This window comes from Falco rusticolus, chromosome 8, assembly GCF_015220075.1.
Source record: "Falco rusticolus isolate bFalRus1 chromosome 8, bFalRus1.pri, whole genome shotgun sequence".
Taxonomy (NCBI): domain Eukaryota; kingdom Metazoa; phylum Chordata; class Aves; order Falconiformes; family Falconidae; genus Falco; species Falco rusticolus.
The window spans coordinates 45,797,890-45,813,124 of record NC_051194.1 but is presented as its reverse complement, the minus strand read 5'-3'; the positions used below and the strand labels follow the sequence as shown (position 1 = coordinate 45,813,124).

At 37.5% G+C, this 15,235-nt stretch overlaps 1 protein-coding gene across 3 annotated transcripts in view; it reads left to right on the top strand.

Moving 5' to 3' along the window:
* The window catches only part of SP3 (Sp3 transcription factor), a 36,553-nt gene that overhangs the window by 9,855 nt on the left and 11,463 nt on the right, over window positions 1–15,235 (top strand). For 2 of the 3 annotated variants that reach the window (XM_037398599.1, XM_037398601.1), the window contains one exon: window positions 1,679–3,041. In XM_037398599.1, coding sequence (XP_037254496.1) covers window positions 1,679–3,041 — 1,363 coding nt within the window. The remainder of the gene's footprint in view (window positions 1–1,678; window positions 3,042–15,235) is intronic. The other variant, XM_037398600.1, reaches the window with a different exon arrangement.

Genomic DNA, 15,235 nt, shown 5'->3' with positions numbered 1-15,235 from the left:
CTAATAAACTCTAGCTGAAAGATTATATCTTTGAGGGCAAAAGAAGGCTAGCATGCTTTTTTTATTTGCAATTTTTATTTGTACAGCTTTTGAGAGGAATTTAGAACCAAGATATGTGTTTCCTTATTGGAAATGAAGCTTGCCAAGCACAGTAAAACTTTCTCTAATTAAGTACTCAGACTTAAAAAGAGTATTTTTCTTATACGTGTAAACATTTTCATGTCACAGTTCCTAAAAGGAAAGTGAAACTAGCAAAGTCCCAGCCTACACTGTGAACTGAATTCACTCAGATGCATGCCTCAGGATGGATTCATTCAGGCTGGTTACGTCTCAATGCCATGTTAGGGAAGAATAAGCTGTGTGCTGTATTTTGCATATCCAGGTTTTATTCTAAAGGAAGTCAGAGTGCGGAGTGCAGCATCAGAAGGAGGCTGCGATATGCTCCTGTAACTTCCCTGCCAGGAGTGATCACAGGATCAGTGCAGAAGGACAAACTAGAGCTTTTTCGTGTGTCCTGTGGACTCTGCCAAAGAGCCAAATCTGTTTCACAGAGCTGAATGAGTTGTAAGACAAGTTACTTAATTGTTGCTAAATATCAAGTTTATATCAAGTATATCAAGTATTCCATTGGTTTACTGTAGTGCCGTTAAACAGATAAGGAGAAACTTAACTACATCTTTTTTAGATTGATGGTTATTTACAGTACGAGGTTGGCTGACTACACAAATCTGTGCTAAGCATTGGAAGATGTTAAATCTAATTCTTAACACTCTATTCTGAAAAAGCTTGCTTTGGTAAAGAAAGGTAAGTGCAATTTACCTTTTCTTTACTGAATAAGAAACAAGCATACTACATCAGTCCTTAGATTCTTTAATCTTTAACCGTCTGGGGGGTCTATTCTGAAACATTGACCTTTTCTATTGTTCCAACTTAATGAAGATAGATTCCTGACCCCCCACCCCCCCACCCCCCAGGTACGTATGACTAATACAACTGTGTAAAAATCCTTCGTTTAGAGGTCATCTTCTGTAGTGAAACAGTAACTCATATAAGCTTATAAATACTAGGACTTTGTATTATGCGTAACTTAAACTGAGGTATCCAGTCTTCCCAACTGTGTGACTAAGTGACCTCTTAACACTCTCTGTACTGCTGAGAGTCACTACATATCTATACCATATATGAGTCAAAAGGCAGTGGAGCTCCAGGAGATACAGGTGACACTAACTTCATGGCGATTCCTCCACTTCTGTGCGATAGGTGCCAGGCTAGGTAAAGAGCATAACTGAGTTTCAGGGTAACCTGGTAATGAGAGCTCCAGCAGCCTCTGCCAGCTCCCTTCTTCCCACTACCAGGGATTTGGATTACCCAGCAGCCCCCACACCAGAATAACCCTGCTGCTGGTCACCTGACGTAGCCATGGCACAGGAGCTGCATTTGACCTGCTTGTGAGCAACATGCAGCTCTCAACCCACAGGTTGGTTACCCTGACTTAGGCGTTAGCTCGCTTACAAAATCCGTATTTCATATTTCTAATCCAGTTGCTGCTGTTCATATGGGCTCCACTGCATGTTTTCCAGTAGTACATCAATCTCTAGCATTGAATTGCATGACTGTTCTAGCATATAGTCTGTATGTCTCATTTTAATTTTCTCTTGTCTTTTTTCTTTTTATTCAGACAGGGGATTTGGCTTCTGTGCAATTAACAGCAACTCCAAATAGATGGGAGGTCTTGTCTGCAGCTCCTGCCACTATAAAGGATGAAGCTGGTAATATAGTACAGATTCCAGGTGCTGCCACAGTAACTTCAAGTGGGCAGTATGTCCTTCCTATTCAGAGTTTGCAAAATCAACAAATCTTTTCTGTTGCACCAGGATCAGATTCGTCGAATGGTACAGTGTCTAACGTACAATACCAAGTAATACCCCAGATCCAGACAGCGGATGGTCAACAGGTTCAACTTGGCTTTGCAGCCTCTTCTGATAATAGCAGTATAAATCAAGAAACTGGTCAAATTCAGATCATTCCTGGCTCTAATCAAGCCATCATTGCCTCTGGAACACCTTCAGCTAATATTCAGAATATCTTATCACAATCTGGTCAAGTCCAGGTTCAGGGAGTCGCAATTGGTGGTTCATCTTTCCCTGGCCAAGCACAAGTTGTTGCTAATGTCCCTCTTGGACTGCCAGGAAATATTACTTTTGTACCCATCAATAGTGTTGATCTAGATTCTCTGGGACTTGGCAGTGGTTCTCAAACCATGACAGCAGGCATTAATGCAGATGGGCACTTGATAAATACTGGACAGGCCATGGATAGTTCAGATACTTCTGAAAGGACTGGTGAGCAAGTTTCTCCTGAAATTACAGAAACCGCCACTGATAATGACTTATTTGTGCCAACATCATCTTCATCACAATTGCCCGTTACCATAGACAGTTCAAGTATATTGGAACAAAATGCAAACAACTTGACCACAACTAGTGGTCAAGTTCATAGTTCTGATCTTCAGGGAAATTACATCCAGACATCAGTCTCTGATGACACACAGGCTCAGAATATTCAGGTCTCCACAGCACAGCCAATTGTACAACACATACAGCTTCAAGAGTCTCAGCAGCCAACCAGTCAAGCCCAGATTGTACAAGGTATTGCGCAACAGACAATCCATGGTGTGCAAGCAAGTCAAAGCGTATCTCATCAGGCTCTTCAAAACCTTCAACTGCAGCTGAATCCTGGAACTTTTTTAATTCAGGCACAAACAGTGACCCCTTCTGGGCAGATAACCTGGCAGACATTTCAAGTGCAAGGAGTTCAGAACTTGCAGAACTTGCAAATTCAGAATGCACCTGGTCAACAAATAACTCTAACCCCTGTGCAGACTCTCACTCTTGGTCAAGTTGCAGCAGGTGGGGCGTTGACGTCAACTCCAGTTAGTCTAAGCACTGCTCAATTGCCAAATCTACAGACAGTTACAGTAAACTCTATAGATTCTGCTGGTATTCAGCTGCATCAAGGAGAAAATGCTGGCAGTCCTGCAGGTATTTATTTTATTCATTTTTTTGCAGAAAATTTTGTTTCATTATTGCATGTAGTTGGTTTAGTGATAATTGTAACATTATTGTCTTGCTGTGGAAGCCTACAAAATACAGGGGGTTAAACATAGTGATGATAGATTTTATTTTGAACTACTATTGCATTAGAAACCACTGTAATGGTAAAACATAGTCCCACCTCACTTCTTTTAGTGTAAGCTCCTGTAACTCCCAACTGGTCATATTAGTTAACAGCACTTCTAGTACAGGGTTTATCAGCACTTATAAGTCTTACCATGCAGAAGATCTGCATACTAAATAGAGAAGGGGGAAATCTATCAACTACCAGTCTTCTAAGGCAGCAGTATCATTAGCATTACCTCATTGTTCCCAGTTCTGAATAGATGAAGTTTTCATGGAAAATACAAATATTTCTGTTGATACCATTTTTTTCCCTCTGAAGATGTTCAGGCCCCCTGAGGTGGTATTCATCTGCTGTTTTGTTAAATTTGTTTCCGACTGAATTAATATCAGTGTAACTACAATGTACAAAATGCATAAGTGAAACGAGCATGTAAATATCAAAATGGAGGCTGTGCTTAAGAACATATGTGAATTTCCAGTACTACTTAATTACATTGCGTTTCAGAATGTACTGCTGTTAATGATAAACTTCACAGTGTGTTTTATCTCTGTAAGCAGAGAAGAAAGGCAGTTTTCTTAAAGTAGGTGTTTCTTAGTGTAAGAAAAAATAAATGTGCCTGTTTATTTTTGGTAAATTTGATACAATGCATTCTAAATTTCAGGGCGTAGCTACCTAAAAGAAAGAGTAAGGGGTGATTGAGGTTCAGGACGTTTTGCTGTACCAGAAGCCATTTAATCTCATCATTGTTGGGTTGTGCCCAGGCTAGTTAGAAGAGGCTGAGTGAGTGGTAGAGGTGATTTGGGAAGGATCTGTTGAAAAAATTAGCTTGGGACTGACTGCTTTACTATAATCATGTGATCCAAGGCTCTGGTTCATTAAGATACTGAAGCATAAATGTTTAAGTAAAACATAAATGTTTTGTATTGTGTGCCTATTTAAGCATGTAAGAGGAATGCAATGTTAAGTGAAAATGCCTAGAGGAGCTGCTGAATTGGGTTTGTTTCAAAAGCCTACTGATTATGATACTTACATAGATATTGATACTGGTATATTCTATGTCAGGAAGCTTGCTTTCCCTTTTGAATTTAAAATAATCTGGGATGTTTTTTTAGTTAATCTTGTTTTGAAAGTTACTTCTGTATTAGGACTTACCAAGGCAAAGTTACCCAGACCTAGATCTAGATAAGCCTGTTCTTCATTGGCTTGTAGGCAACATGCGCACCAAACAGATGAGTTGCTGCTCACAGCATTTGCTCTGCTGAGTAGTCTGGATTTTTAAATTTTTTATTTCCAGTGACCACAGAACATCTGGGTTTGTTTCCATCACGTGTTGTTACCCGTGAGGACATCATTAGGTAGGCATAGACATCAGTAGCAAAAAGCATGTATTGTACATGATAATACAGCTAAACTCAGATACAGAATCTAACTCTTGGAAAAAGGGCCCTGCGGCTAATGTGAAATAAGAGATTGAGAGCTTCTTATTTCTGAGATTTATATTTGGTGTAGGATCATGTAACTGATTTTATTGCTTGTGGAGTAGCATAGCAGAAACTTAAGAAGAAAGAAGGAAGGGAAAAGGAGAGAAGAACCAAAAGATAAGATGCATGAAAAAGAAGTTGAGCTTGTTGTGTGTATTAGTTTGTCTGATGGTCCTTGAGAGTATTTTAATGGTGGTTCATAATAAAATGCAAGGGAGTTCCATCAGGCATTCCTTAACTGTATTTTCCTGTGAGGAGTTTCACATGGGAAGGGAAGAAAGTAAATGGAATATATGAAGTGTGATTAAATAGGCAGAAGCAGTAGATTAATATCAGAAACTATTGCCTGAAATGAATAGCTATAAACACCTGGTTGTATTAAAGATAGGGTGGAGATTTATAGTGACATTTTTCCTACTTGTCTAGGAGTAGTAAATGGACTGGAAGGTATTAAAACTGCCATCCCCTAGATTTGGGGAGAATTTAATTGGTCCCTCCTTTATGTTACAAAAAACCTCACTTTTCCAAAGTAATGATCAATGTGAAACTGCTTCTAACTAACAGAATCAGACTGAATTTTCTTGATTGACCTTCGGTGTCTTTTCCATATGCATCTCCTATTTTGTCTATATAGAAGTTGTCTGAAAGAATCTTTTTCAGTGATGTTCCTCCCCTTTTTATTTATAACCCCTTACAATATGGTATGGCACCCTTTCTTCAGGTTGAACAATAATTATGCAGTTGGAAGCAGATAATGAAATTATAGGAAAATCTTTTGCAGTCAAAGGTACATTGCTCTTCTGATCTGCAAATGAGGAAAAACAGTTTAGTCTTAAACTGAAAGAGGAAGGTATGCGGAAGGGACAGCAGAATGAGAGAAGTTAAAAGCTAAAGGCTGAGAGGTAGGCAAGGTAAGAAGGGTTTCCCTGTATTTTCTCGCCCCAACCCAGATAATGCACTTCATAACAAATACAGTTGGGTTGTATTTCCTGTTTTCATTTAGCAAAACTTTTCTACCTGAGGCAAAAATAAAAATAACATATTCCTAGTCTTGGGTCAGAGATGGGTCCAAATACATAGATTGCTGTGTTAGCTGTGTAGCTGTGACGACTGTGTGTTAGGTTTTAGATTTTGGTAGCTACAGCCCATTGTGTGAGAGGTGTTCTTCCAAACCTCACTTCTGAAGTAAGCAGCAGAGGATATCTTTACTGTTCTTGTGAGTATGTGAGAGGAAAAAATTTCTTTACCTAGGTCCTACATTTTGTTTACATAATGGAAAGTCATCATAACCCTAATACAAAGCTAATAGCTTTGTCCAGTAACTGTACAGTTTTCTTTGAAAAATGTCCAGTAATTGTGCTTCTACCAAATTGTCCGCTTTACGAGGTGGACATACGCAGACTTCCACTGCACTGAGTTTGTTCTGAAAAGCATTGGCTGAGCTTACCATAGAATGTTTATTAGACTTCATATTCCTCATTGTGCTTAGTGTTGTCTTGTGGTGCAGGGAAGGGTATTGGTTAGTCATAGCCAAAACTTTCTTCAGCATTGTTTTTCAAAACGAAAAGCTAGATCAAATAGTATCTAGGTGTTAAACATGGGCAAAGAAGTATCTTTCTCACCTGTGTTCTGGCTTCAGTCATCTGTTCTTGAGAGGAAATTAAACCTGAGAAAGCTCTCTAGTAATCTACTCCTCTTGTTGGCATTTTGTAATAAAATACTGCATTGTGTGTGTTACAAAAAGAGCCATTACACACATGGCTCACATCACTTTTTAGCAGCTTAACTGTTCAAGAAAGGTATTTAATTTTATTAGCAAGTTTATAGATTTCTTCTTCAAACATTTCATGTAAAATAGCATTCCTTTTGGAGAAATACAGGGTACTGAAATGTATTGACTTGGTTTTCAGGTGGATTCTGTAAGTTTTGTCAATTTGAAAGAACTATTAAGTTACTGGATTATTTTTTTCCCCTAAACTCATTGTCCAGACAAAAGAGACTTAACAGTGTTAATCAAAACCTAATTGTAATAGTGTCTCAGCTAATTTATTACTGTACTGAATCATAATTTTGGATTTATTATTTCTTGAAAAAAAGGCAATTTTACCAGGTCTTATCTAGGTTGCTTAACTTTTTATAAGATGCCGGATACATTATTATTTTTTTTTAATACTACTTTTGGCTATTCCAGTAGCATCTGAAGAAACTAGCGAGTGAACTGAAAGAAGGTAGCATTGGCTCAAGAAGGGGCTTTGCTGCTCATCAACCTGGAAACACTCAGCTGGAAGATTCATTTACTTAAAAATAAAAAACCCTACAAACACTTTTACAGGTTGGTCTGCAGTTGGAATAAAGTCAAAGGGATTCCTTTCAAGAGTTGACGCGATGTGCCACTGCAAAATCGAGGTTTAATTCCTAAATCTTTATTCCCAGCTCCTCCTCTGCAGGAGTATTCACAGCTACTTAATGGACTCATGGGCCTGCTACCACTGAAGTTTACAATCACGCCTGCTGATCAACTTATACCAGCTTATGGACAGTGGGAGTGGTTGGTTGTGGTGGGGACTTCATACCATTCCTGCCATAACCTGAAGTCTTTGTCATGCTGAAGTAATTCAGCTATTCTAAATTTGGCCAAAAAATTGGCTGACAATTTTCAAGGTAAATAGTTGCTCAAGTGACAGCTTGTCTTTCATCTGCTGGCATCTTGTGGGGCTTTGGCCTGACATCTGTTAGGTAAAAGTCTAAACCCCCAAACAAACAAAATTAAAAATGGAACATTTACAGTTCTACTTGCAGGGCTGGTTTTTTCAATGTTTTAATGCTTCTGGGAAAGTAGTGCAGAATGCTACTTAAAGCATAGCTTTCTTCTGCCATCTAGAACTTTATAAAAGTTTTGGCTGGTTTTCAGTATTAGACAACTTAGTTTTTTCTCTTTCTTTCTGAGTTCCAGTTTTTAATCTTATTGATTTTAATTTCAGGTATGCAGCTCTCCCTTCTAAGGCATTCTTTATACCAAGCTTTTGAGAGAAGGGCATGGTATTATGAAATTGAATCTGATCATTAAATAAAGTCTTAGGAAATGCATGAAGTAAACTGAAGCAATGATGTTATGTAAATATTTTCATTTGAGAACATCTGTCTTGCACTGTCCCATTTACACCTGAGGTTTAGTTTGCATGTTGTAAAGTAATAATAGTTAAAAACTTCCCCAGTGTTTTATTTTTGATACAAAAAGTTAAGTTGGAAACTGGCAAATTTTAAGTGAATGCAGAGATTAGAGCTATTTATGTACTAATCTTGTGTAAACAGTTTGCTCATGCTTAAATTGCATTCCTTCTCTTCTCATAATTTTCAAAGGAAGTTAAATTGTGGAAGAATTAGACGATCATGCTTGTATGCATTTTGCAATCTTGCTTAGAACAGTATATAGTAAACTGTTTTACTTCAAGTGTAAAAAAGTTTGCATAACTTTAGTTACCTACTCTGGTTGGTTTTTTTTTTTAATGCAGTATCTACTGCTGTGGAATAGAATTGCATTTTTTTCTTCAAATTCTTGACAAGGTTGAGCTGTTGCATCCTCCCTCTGTGTCTGTACTTCATGTGCTTTTCTGCTCTGTGTTTAGAAACAGCTCATTTTCTTACAGCCCATGGTGGTGAGCAGAAACTTTGTTGTATGTATGTCATTCTTCAGTGAATATTCTGTCAGATATGGTTAGTGTCTGGTGATGCAACTTAGATTCTCAAGGTTAAGGAGGTTAACCTGAGTTATCTTGGGCTCAGATATCCTCGGTATGTTCACAAAAGAATACATTATCCAGTTTCAGGTACTCATTCCTTTTTCAATTTTTCAAATACCCTTCTTACAAGATACTCCTGAAGCAAAAGGAAGACTCTCACACCTGTGGGGATGTATGGCAAGTATCCATGAAGTGAAAGAATCAAGGGATTTTATTTCCAGTACAGCTTCAACTTAAAAAGAAGGCTGGAAACTCATCTTCTGTCTTTCTGCAGTCTCAGCACTTTAGGTCCATTGTTTCAGGTTCTGTGCAGTTTTTTTGCCTTTTGAACCTCCTGGCAGGATCAGGTACTTTGGTTCTGATCTCTCAAGCTAACTTCTCAGTGTATCTCGCTCATAAAAAGTATCTGAAGTTTCTACGAAGGACAGGGCAGTCTTTTCATAATGCCAGGAATGCTCACCAGGATCCTAGCTGTGATTGCCCTCTTGAAGATAAGGCTAGGTTGTAGATGGGTTGTCTTTCACGGCTTGTAGAAGACGTTTTTTTCAGAAGGTAGTAAATTTTAAGGACAAAAGGGGGAAAAATAGGTATCAGTGACATGTCCTCATTATTTATCAGGCAGAAATGATGGTTCTCAATCTGCATTCAAACTTCGTGCTAGTTCTTAATCCATGTATTCCGCGTATGTTTGTACTTCACTTTTCTTAATCAAAATGTTTTACTGTATCCCAAGAAGTCACTTGCTGTGCAGAACTTTCAAGTATATTATATCAACAATGATGTTGTAATTGATTAAAAAAAAATACTTTTGAATCTAATTGTTCCCATAATCCCATTTTGAGTGGCTTTAATTCTTTCCCTACTTCTTTGAGTCTTTGTTTACGCTTTTTCAGTATTATCACAGTGCTAGTTTTCACTGAGCATTCACATGGTCAAAGGCTTGCAGCATTAAAACTGCAGAGAGCTCTTCAGCCTTCTCTTAAAATTACTGAATGGAAATTACCCTAATCTGTTGATTTATTAAGTGTTTATTTCAGTAGCTGTTTTTACATCTTCCTGACTTACTGACAGTGGGAAGCTTTTCATTCTCATCTAGTGATAGGACCATTATTTGGCTTTTACCTAAATAAACAGAGCAGAAATACTTGTTTAACAGTTCTGCCTTCCTGAATTACTGCTGACAATTCTGTTGTTTGACCCTAGTAGCAGTCTAATACTCTTTTATGTAGGAATACTTAACCCTGCTGGTCACAGAATTCTGTGTCCTCTGGCTTTCCTTACTTATTTCTGCAGTTCCTGGCTTCTTCTGTATTGATCGTGATCCATCTTCTTCTCCCTTTCTAGTTGTCCCCTCTTATATTTTCAGCTGTAGTAGAAAAAAGGAAAATCTAAGGGCATGCTGTGGCATTACTGTCCATGAGAATACAAAACCTCGAGAATCCACAGACAACACATCTCAAAGAACTGCAGTTCCTGTAGGGTAAATAACTTTTTTGGTACATAATATGTGTTGTGGTAGCACTGCCTTAAGTACTTCAGTGATTCAAATTTTTAAATAATTGGCTTACAATAACGCATAGGATTTATCTTAGAAATAGAGTATGTGGCATTTCTTGCAAGAAAAAAATACCTATAGCTCTATTTTTAATCATTTTTCTTGTTCTGCTTTAAATATTCAGTACTGTGAGGTCCTGCTCTTAGACTTGTACACAACTGTTTTCGTCAGAAACTTAAAGTCTGATTTAGAGCTGTTGAAACTAGATTACAGTGTTTCTTCTGAGTTGAGGTTCACAGGTATTCCAAGATGACATTCTGTAGTGTATCTTCTGTTGCCTTGTATTTTATGACATAATAAAAATGCCTAAATTCACATTCACGTTTTGGGGGGCAAATCAGAGTGGAAATCGTTAACCTTTTTGAGTTTCCTGTCTGCTGGACCTGCACAGGTGGCCAGCTAGTAGGGAGAGTTTAATTTAGATAGTTTAGTTGAGGAAGTTTAGTTAGATAGGAATGAACAAGGACAGTGTCTTAAGAAATGTGAACATCTTTATTTGGACATCTTCCTCATATCCAGAGACTAAGGCAAGATGAGTCAAGATACTGAGGAAATGTGGGTTGCACTGTAGAGAAAACTGAAAGCAAAATTAACAAGAGAAGATGGAAGGGAGATGGGAATTCACATCTGTTTTCTTGGGAGGGGTGGGAAGGGAAGCATGTACTTGCAAAAATAAATTAATAGGTATGGCTGATAACAAGATGTGGAAACTATAGACAGTCAATTTGTGATGCTGTGAGGAAACTGGTGTGCAAGTATGTGCAATGCTGCAAATCTGTTTTCAGTTGAAAGACCATATTTCTGCTTTTCAGATCAGGAACTTGTAAAACTTAGCTGAGTAAAAAGGCAGGGTAGCTTTCAACATCTAGGAAAAGCCGCTAAACTAGAAGCCTGCAGTTTGGAGACAGTTACAGGTAATGCTGTGAGTGCCTTTAGGTGACATTCTGCAGAGGCAGACATAAAAAAAATTGGTAGTGGTGTAGTCCTCAAATGAAGCATTTTCGCACTGCATCTTCCTTCTCAATTTATCCCTGTTTCTATGGCTGTTGGGTAAACTAATAACTTTTGTCATAGTTGAAGAAAACAGCGTTTTCTTAAAAGTCCTAGTTGAAACAAATAAAGGTAGAATGTAGAGCTTAACTGATGCATTCGTCTGATACATGGTGGAGTAGGTAAATGACCTGGCTGTATCAATGGGCAGCAGGAATTCTCTCCACACCAGATTATAGTTGAAGAGTACTCAAAAATAGTTTAAGCTGCATTTGCATCTGTATAGTTTCATCCTGTCAGTTTAGTTATTCTTGTCTGAAGTGCTTTAAACAACTATTTTAGTTGTTTTTATTTGCCAAATACACTTAAACTTGCTTCATATTGTAGCCAGATCTGGGATTTCTGTCACTGTGAAATACTACCTTTGGAACAAAATTGTACACCAAGATCCCAGTTTCTATCCTTTAGAGGAATGCAAAACCTAAAACAAATCTAGCTCGCTAGACACCAAGAACTTGAAGAGAGTGTATAGTTTTCAGAATCTGTAGGTAGTTTGAAAGAGTATCTTAGTCTGAATTTTCCCCTTCATACTTACCTAGTACTGTCTTGAACTTAATTAAGAAGTAGGGGTGTATATAATTTGGAAGTGTGGAAATAAAAGAGTAGTAAAAACAACGTAACCTTCATTTAGCCTGTGTTTAGTTGGTAGAAAACAAATACTGCCTCAGATTTTCCAGTGTTTGCATCAGCTTGTAATGATTTTAGGGATTATGTAAAATTTTTTTAGGCCCAATTTTTTGCAGAGTATGTATGAAACCTAGTATTCTGTCAGTTGAGACTGAATTAGAACAGAGCATGCCCAGAGGAACACCAAGGGAGAAGAGTGGAGTCATTGCTATCTGCATGAATTTGCATAATCTCCAGTTCCATTGCATTGGAGAAGACTTATCTTTTTCTCTTCTCCATGGTTTACCTCTTCTGTTCCTTCATTTTCTTATTGTTGTCTAAATTACAGTGGTGCCCCCTCCTCCCTCCAAAAATAGTGATGGAATTTTCTCTCATCTTTTGCACTAATGTAAAACAACTTGGAGGGCAACAGGGTCATTGCTGCTGAGGACCTTGTTAAGACAATCAGATTCACTATGGGATTTCACACAATCCACTCTCCGCTATACTACATCCCTGAAAGGCTAGATAAACACTTTGGTTTTGATATTTTAGATTTTGTTTTATTTAAAGTATAATCTATGTAATTAAGCATTAACAAGTCCTGTCTGTAAATTGCCAGTTTGCATTGTACTTTTCTGTGTGCCTGAAGTAGAGGATAGTCCTTCTGAAGAATACCTAAAGTAATAGCTGCACTTTATGCCTTACCAAGATAACCAGGAAGCACAGCACAGACAGTACTACTTTGACTTCATTTCAGTTTTGCACTTTTTAAAATAACACTATAAACTATTGTATGTCCATGCAAATTGTTATTTTCTCCAGTATCCTCAACTCTTAGCATTTTTTCTGGCCCTCTTTTTTTTTTTTTTTGTCCAAGTAATTTGCTTATTTGTGCCTTCACCATTATAGAACTATTAATGATGGTGATTGGGAGGGACTGGGAATACAGAGATGCTGATGAAAAAAGTTTAAGGAACTCACAATGAAAGTTTGTGAGGTGGAACAAACATTGCAGGAGTTGAAGGTAGGAAGTCCTGGATACTGGCATGCAGTAATAGATATTCCGGACATGTTTCTATTGTTAGATGTATCTCTGTTATTAGAGTGTGACTTTGGGGTGTCAGTGTAACAGGAGAAAGCATATGTTACATGGAATGTTTGACTTCAGTAGTGGAGTTGGGTCTTGGGAGCACAGATCCATACTTTAATTTGATCCATTCATCTTTGCTAGGACATGTTGATACCTCTTTTGAAGTATGTGTATGCAGTGCTGACTGGATTCAGCTATTGTCTTTACAAACTCACTGTAAGCTGTTGTCTAATGTTAGTAAGATCATAATGAAATTAGCATCTTACTACAGTGTTTTATTTTTTTTAACATTACTCTAAACCTTATTTTAAATAAAATCAGAATTTATACAATTACATTTTGTGGAACGTGATTGGTAAAAGAATTTTGAGTATGGTGTGTAACATAGCCAGTCCTAAAGAACTGCTTGGAGGCTTGAATTGGCTTGTGCTGGCAGCCTTGCCACTTTGCTGTATTTAAATTCCTGTTACGTGCCCTGTTGTGTAAATCAGGCTTTTGCCTTTTTCTAAAGTCACTGTGAATGTATTAGTGAATGAGTGAATGTATTAGTACACTTAATATTATCCAGTTTGAAAGATTAATTCTGTAAACTCTTTGTATGCTGTGTAGTGTTTTAATATTTGCTTATGTAAAATGAGTTTTATATAAAACATGTATATACAAATTATCATGGTTAATAAAATTATTTCATAGGTGAGTTTCAGCAAATGACTTAATATGATAGGAAAGATAGTGGCTAATGCAGAAGACTAGAAGTCACCACAGGTTTTCTAGGTTTCACATGAAAGATATTTTTATGTTGCTGTCTGAAATTGTGAGCTTCTTATGGTGGCAGTGAACTCAGTGTGCAGGTGACTTTGGACAAGCTTCCCACAGCAGTTCTGCTAGGTGTTACCATATGCACAAAGAGTCAGCAAAAGCATGTATGTTAGCTCCTGGATTCCCATAGCTCAGAGTCTGTCATAGAGATACAAACCTAAATTTCTAGCGTTCACTTTTGCAGCCAAACCAGAAAAATATTCTAGACTTCCCTGTTTCTGACCTAGAATTCTCTTCCCAATGCAGTGGTTTCCTAGAGAATTATTTTAACCTAAGTTAAATTGACTTAAATTGATGTAGTTTACAGCACAGTCCCACAAATGGTTACGCACATGCAAGTAAAAGGAAGACAAACTGTGGTGTTGGGAAAGACTGGTCTGAGACTTCACTAGCACCAAGTAAATTTTGTGTGTAACTACATCCTTGTTATCCAGTAGATGAATGCTGGAGATTATTTGGAAGGGAGACCAGGTAACTATTAGTCTTTGCATGTTTTATCTTAATTTCTTTCCTGATCTCTACTGGGACAGGATGCTGTTTATGATTTGATTCAGCACAGTTTTTCTTATATTTTATCATGCAATCTGTGCAGCTTTGTCTTCATTATATGGATGATGGCTGATGCATTAACTCCCAGAAAGAATTTAGGGTCACCACAGTGCTCAGTTAGGGTTTCAGTGTTTGAGTTAAGGGTAAAAATCTACATAACTGAGTTTGTTCTGCAGAGAAAGCAGTGTCTTAAATACATCCAGAAAGGGACACAGCTTTTAGTTCAAAGCTTCAATAAAATAAAAAAATGAGAAGTTGATGGTTTGCTTATTAGTTTCTGTTAGTGGCTAATAATTTTCACTGAAAAAACCCAAAGTAAACTACTCTGCTGAACCAAAGAAGGGGCTGGGGTTAAGCTTTCTAAAATGATAAATAGAAACTTGTCTTTTTTTGAAATCCAGACTTACAGACTTTCAGATCCTTGGGAATCCAGAATAGTGTCTGAGGGGAAAAATGTTATTAAAATGTAAATTTGTTTAAATAGCTGTTTAAATAGTTTAAATCACAGTGTGCTATGATGCTGTAATTAGTTCTTGGATTAGATAGAATGGATGCTCTGTAGGGAGAGGGTACACGTCTTGCAAATGTCTGTCCTAGGATGGTAACTTAAGAGGCATTTTTGCATCCATGAAACTGCAAAGACCTATTTTGACTACTGGCTCATCAAAGTGTTAAAGTGGTTCATGCAGTGCTTACCTCTCTCTAATGCTGAGTAACATTCTTCCCTAAATGTTTTCTTCTGTGTGTAGTGGAAAAGGCATACATTTGAGGTGGGAAGGAGAAATTGGAACAAAGACATGATTTTTTTTTTTTTTTGTTTTCCTTGGGTATTTTGGTCTTTCTTAGGTCAAAACCTTTTATTTAATTTATTTCTCATAGTACTTTATATATCGCTGTGTACTGAACCCATTGAGAATGGCTGTTTCTGCTACATGTCATACTAATTGAGAAATCCCTTGGGAACATAAATGGCTACTCAGGATCATTTGAAACGTGCGCTTACGTCTTTTTCAATGTCTGCCCAACCTCTTGTTCCTCAGTTTTTCCCAAGTTTCAAGCAAGCTGTATTCTCCTGGTGACAGCATTCTCTACCAAGACAAGTTCAGACTTAAACTTTAATACTTTGTTATAGCTTGTCTTCAACTTTGAAATGTATAGTAAC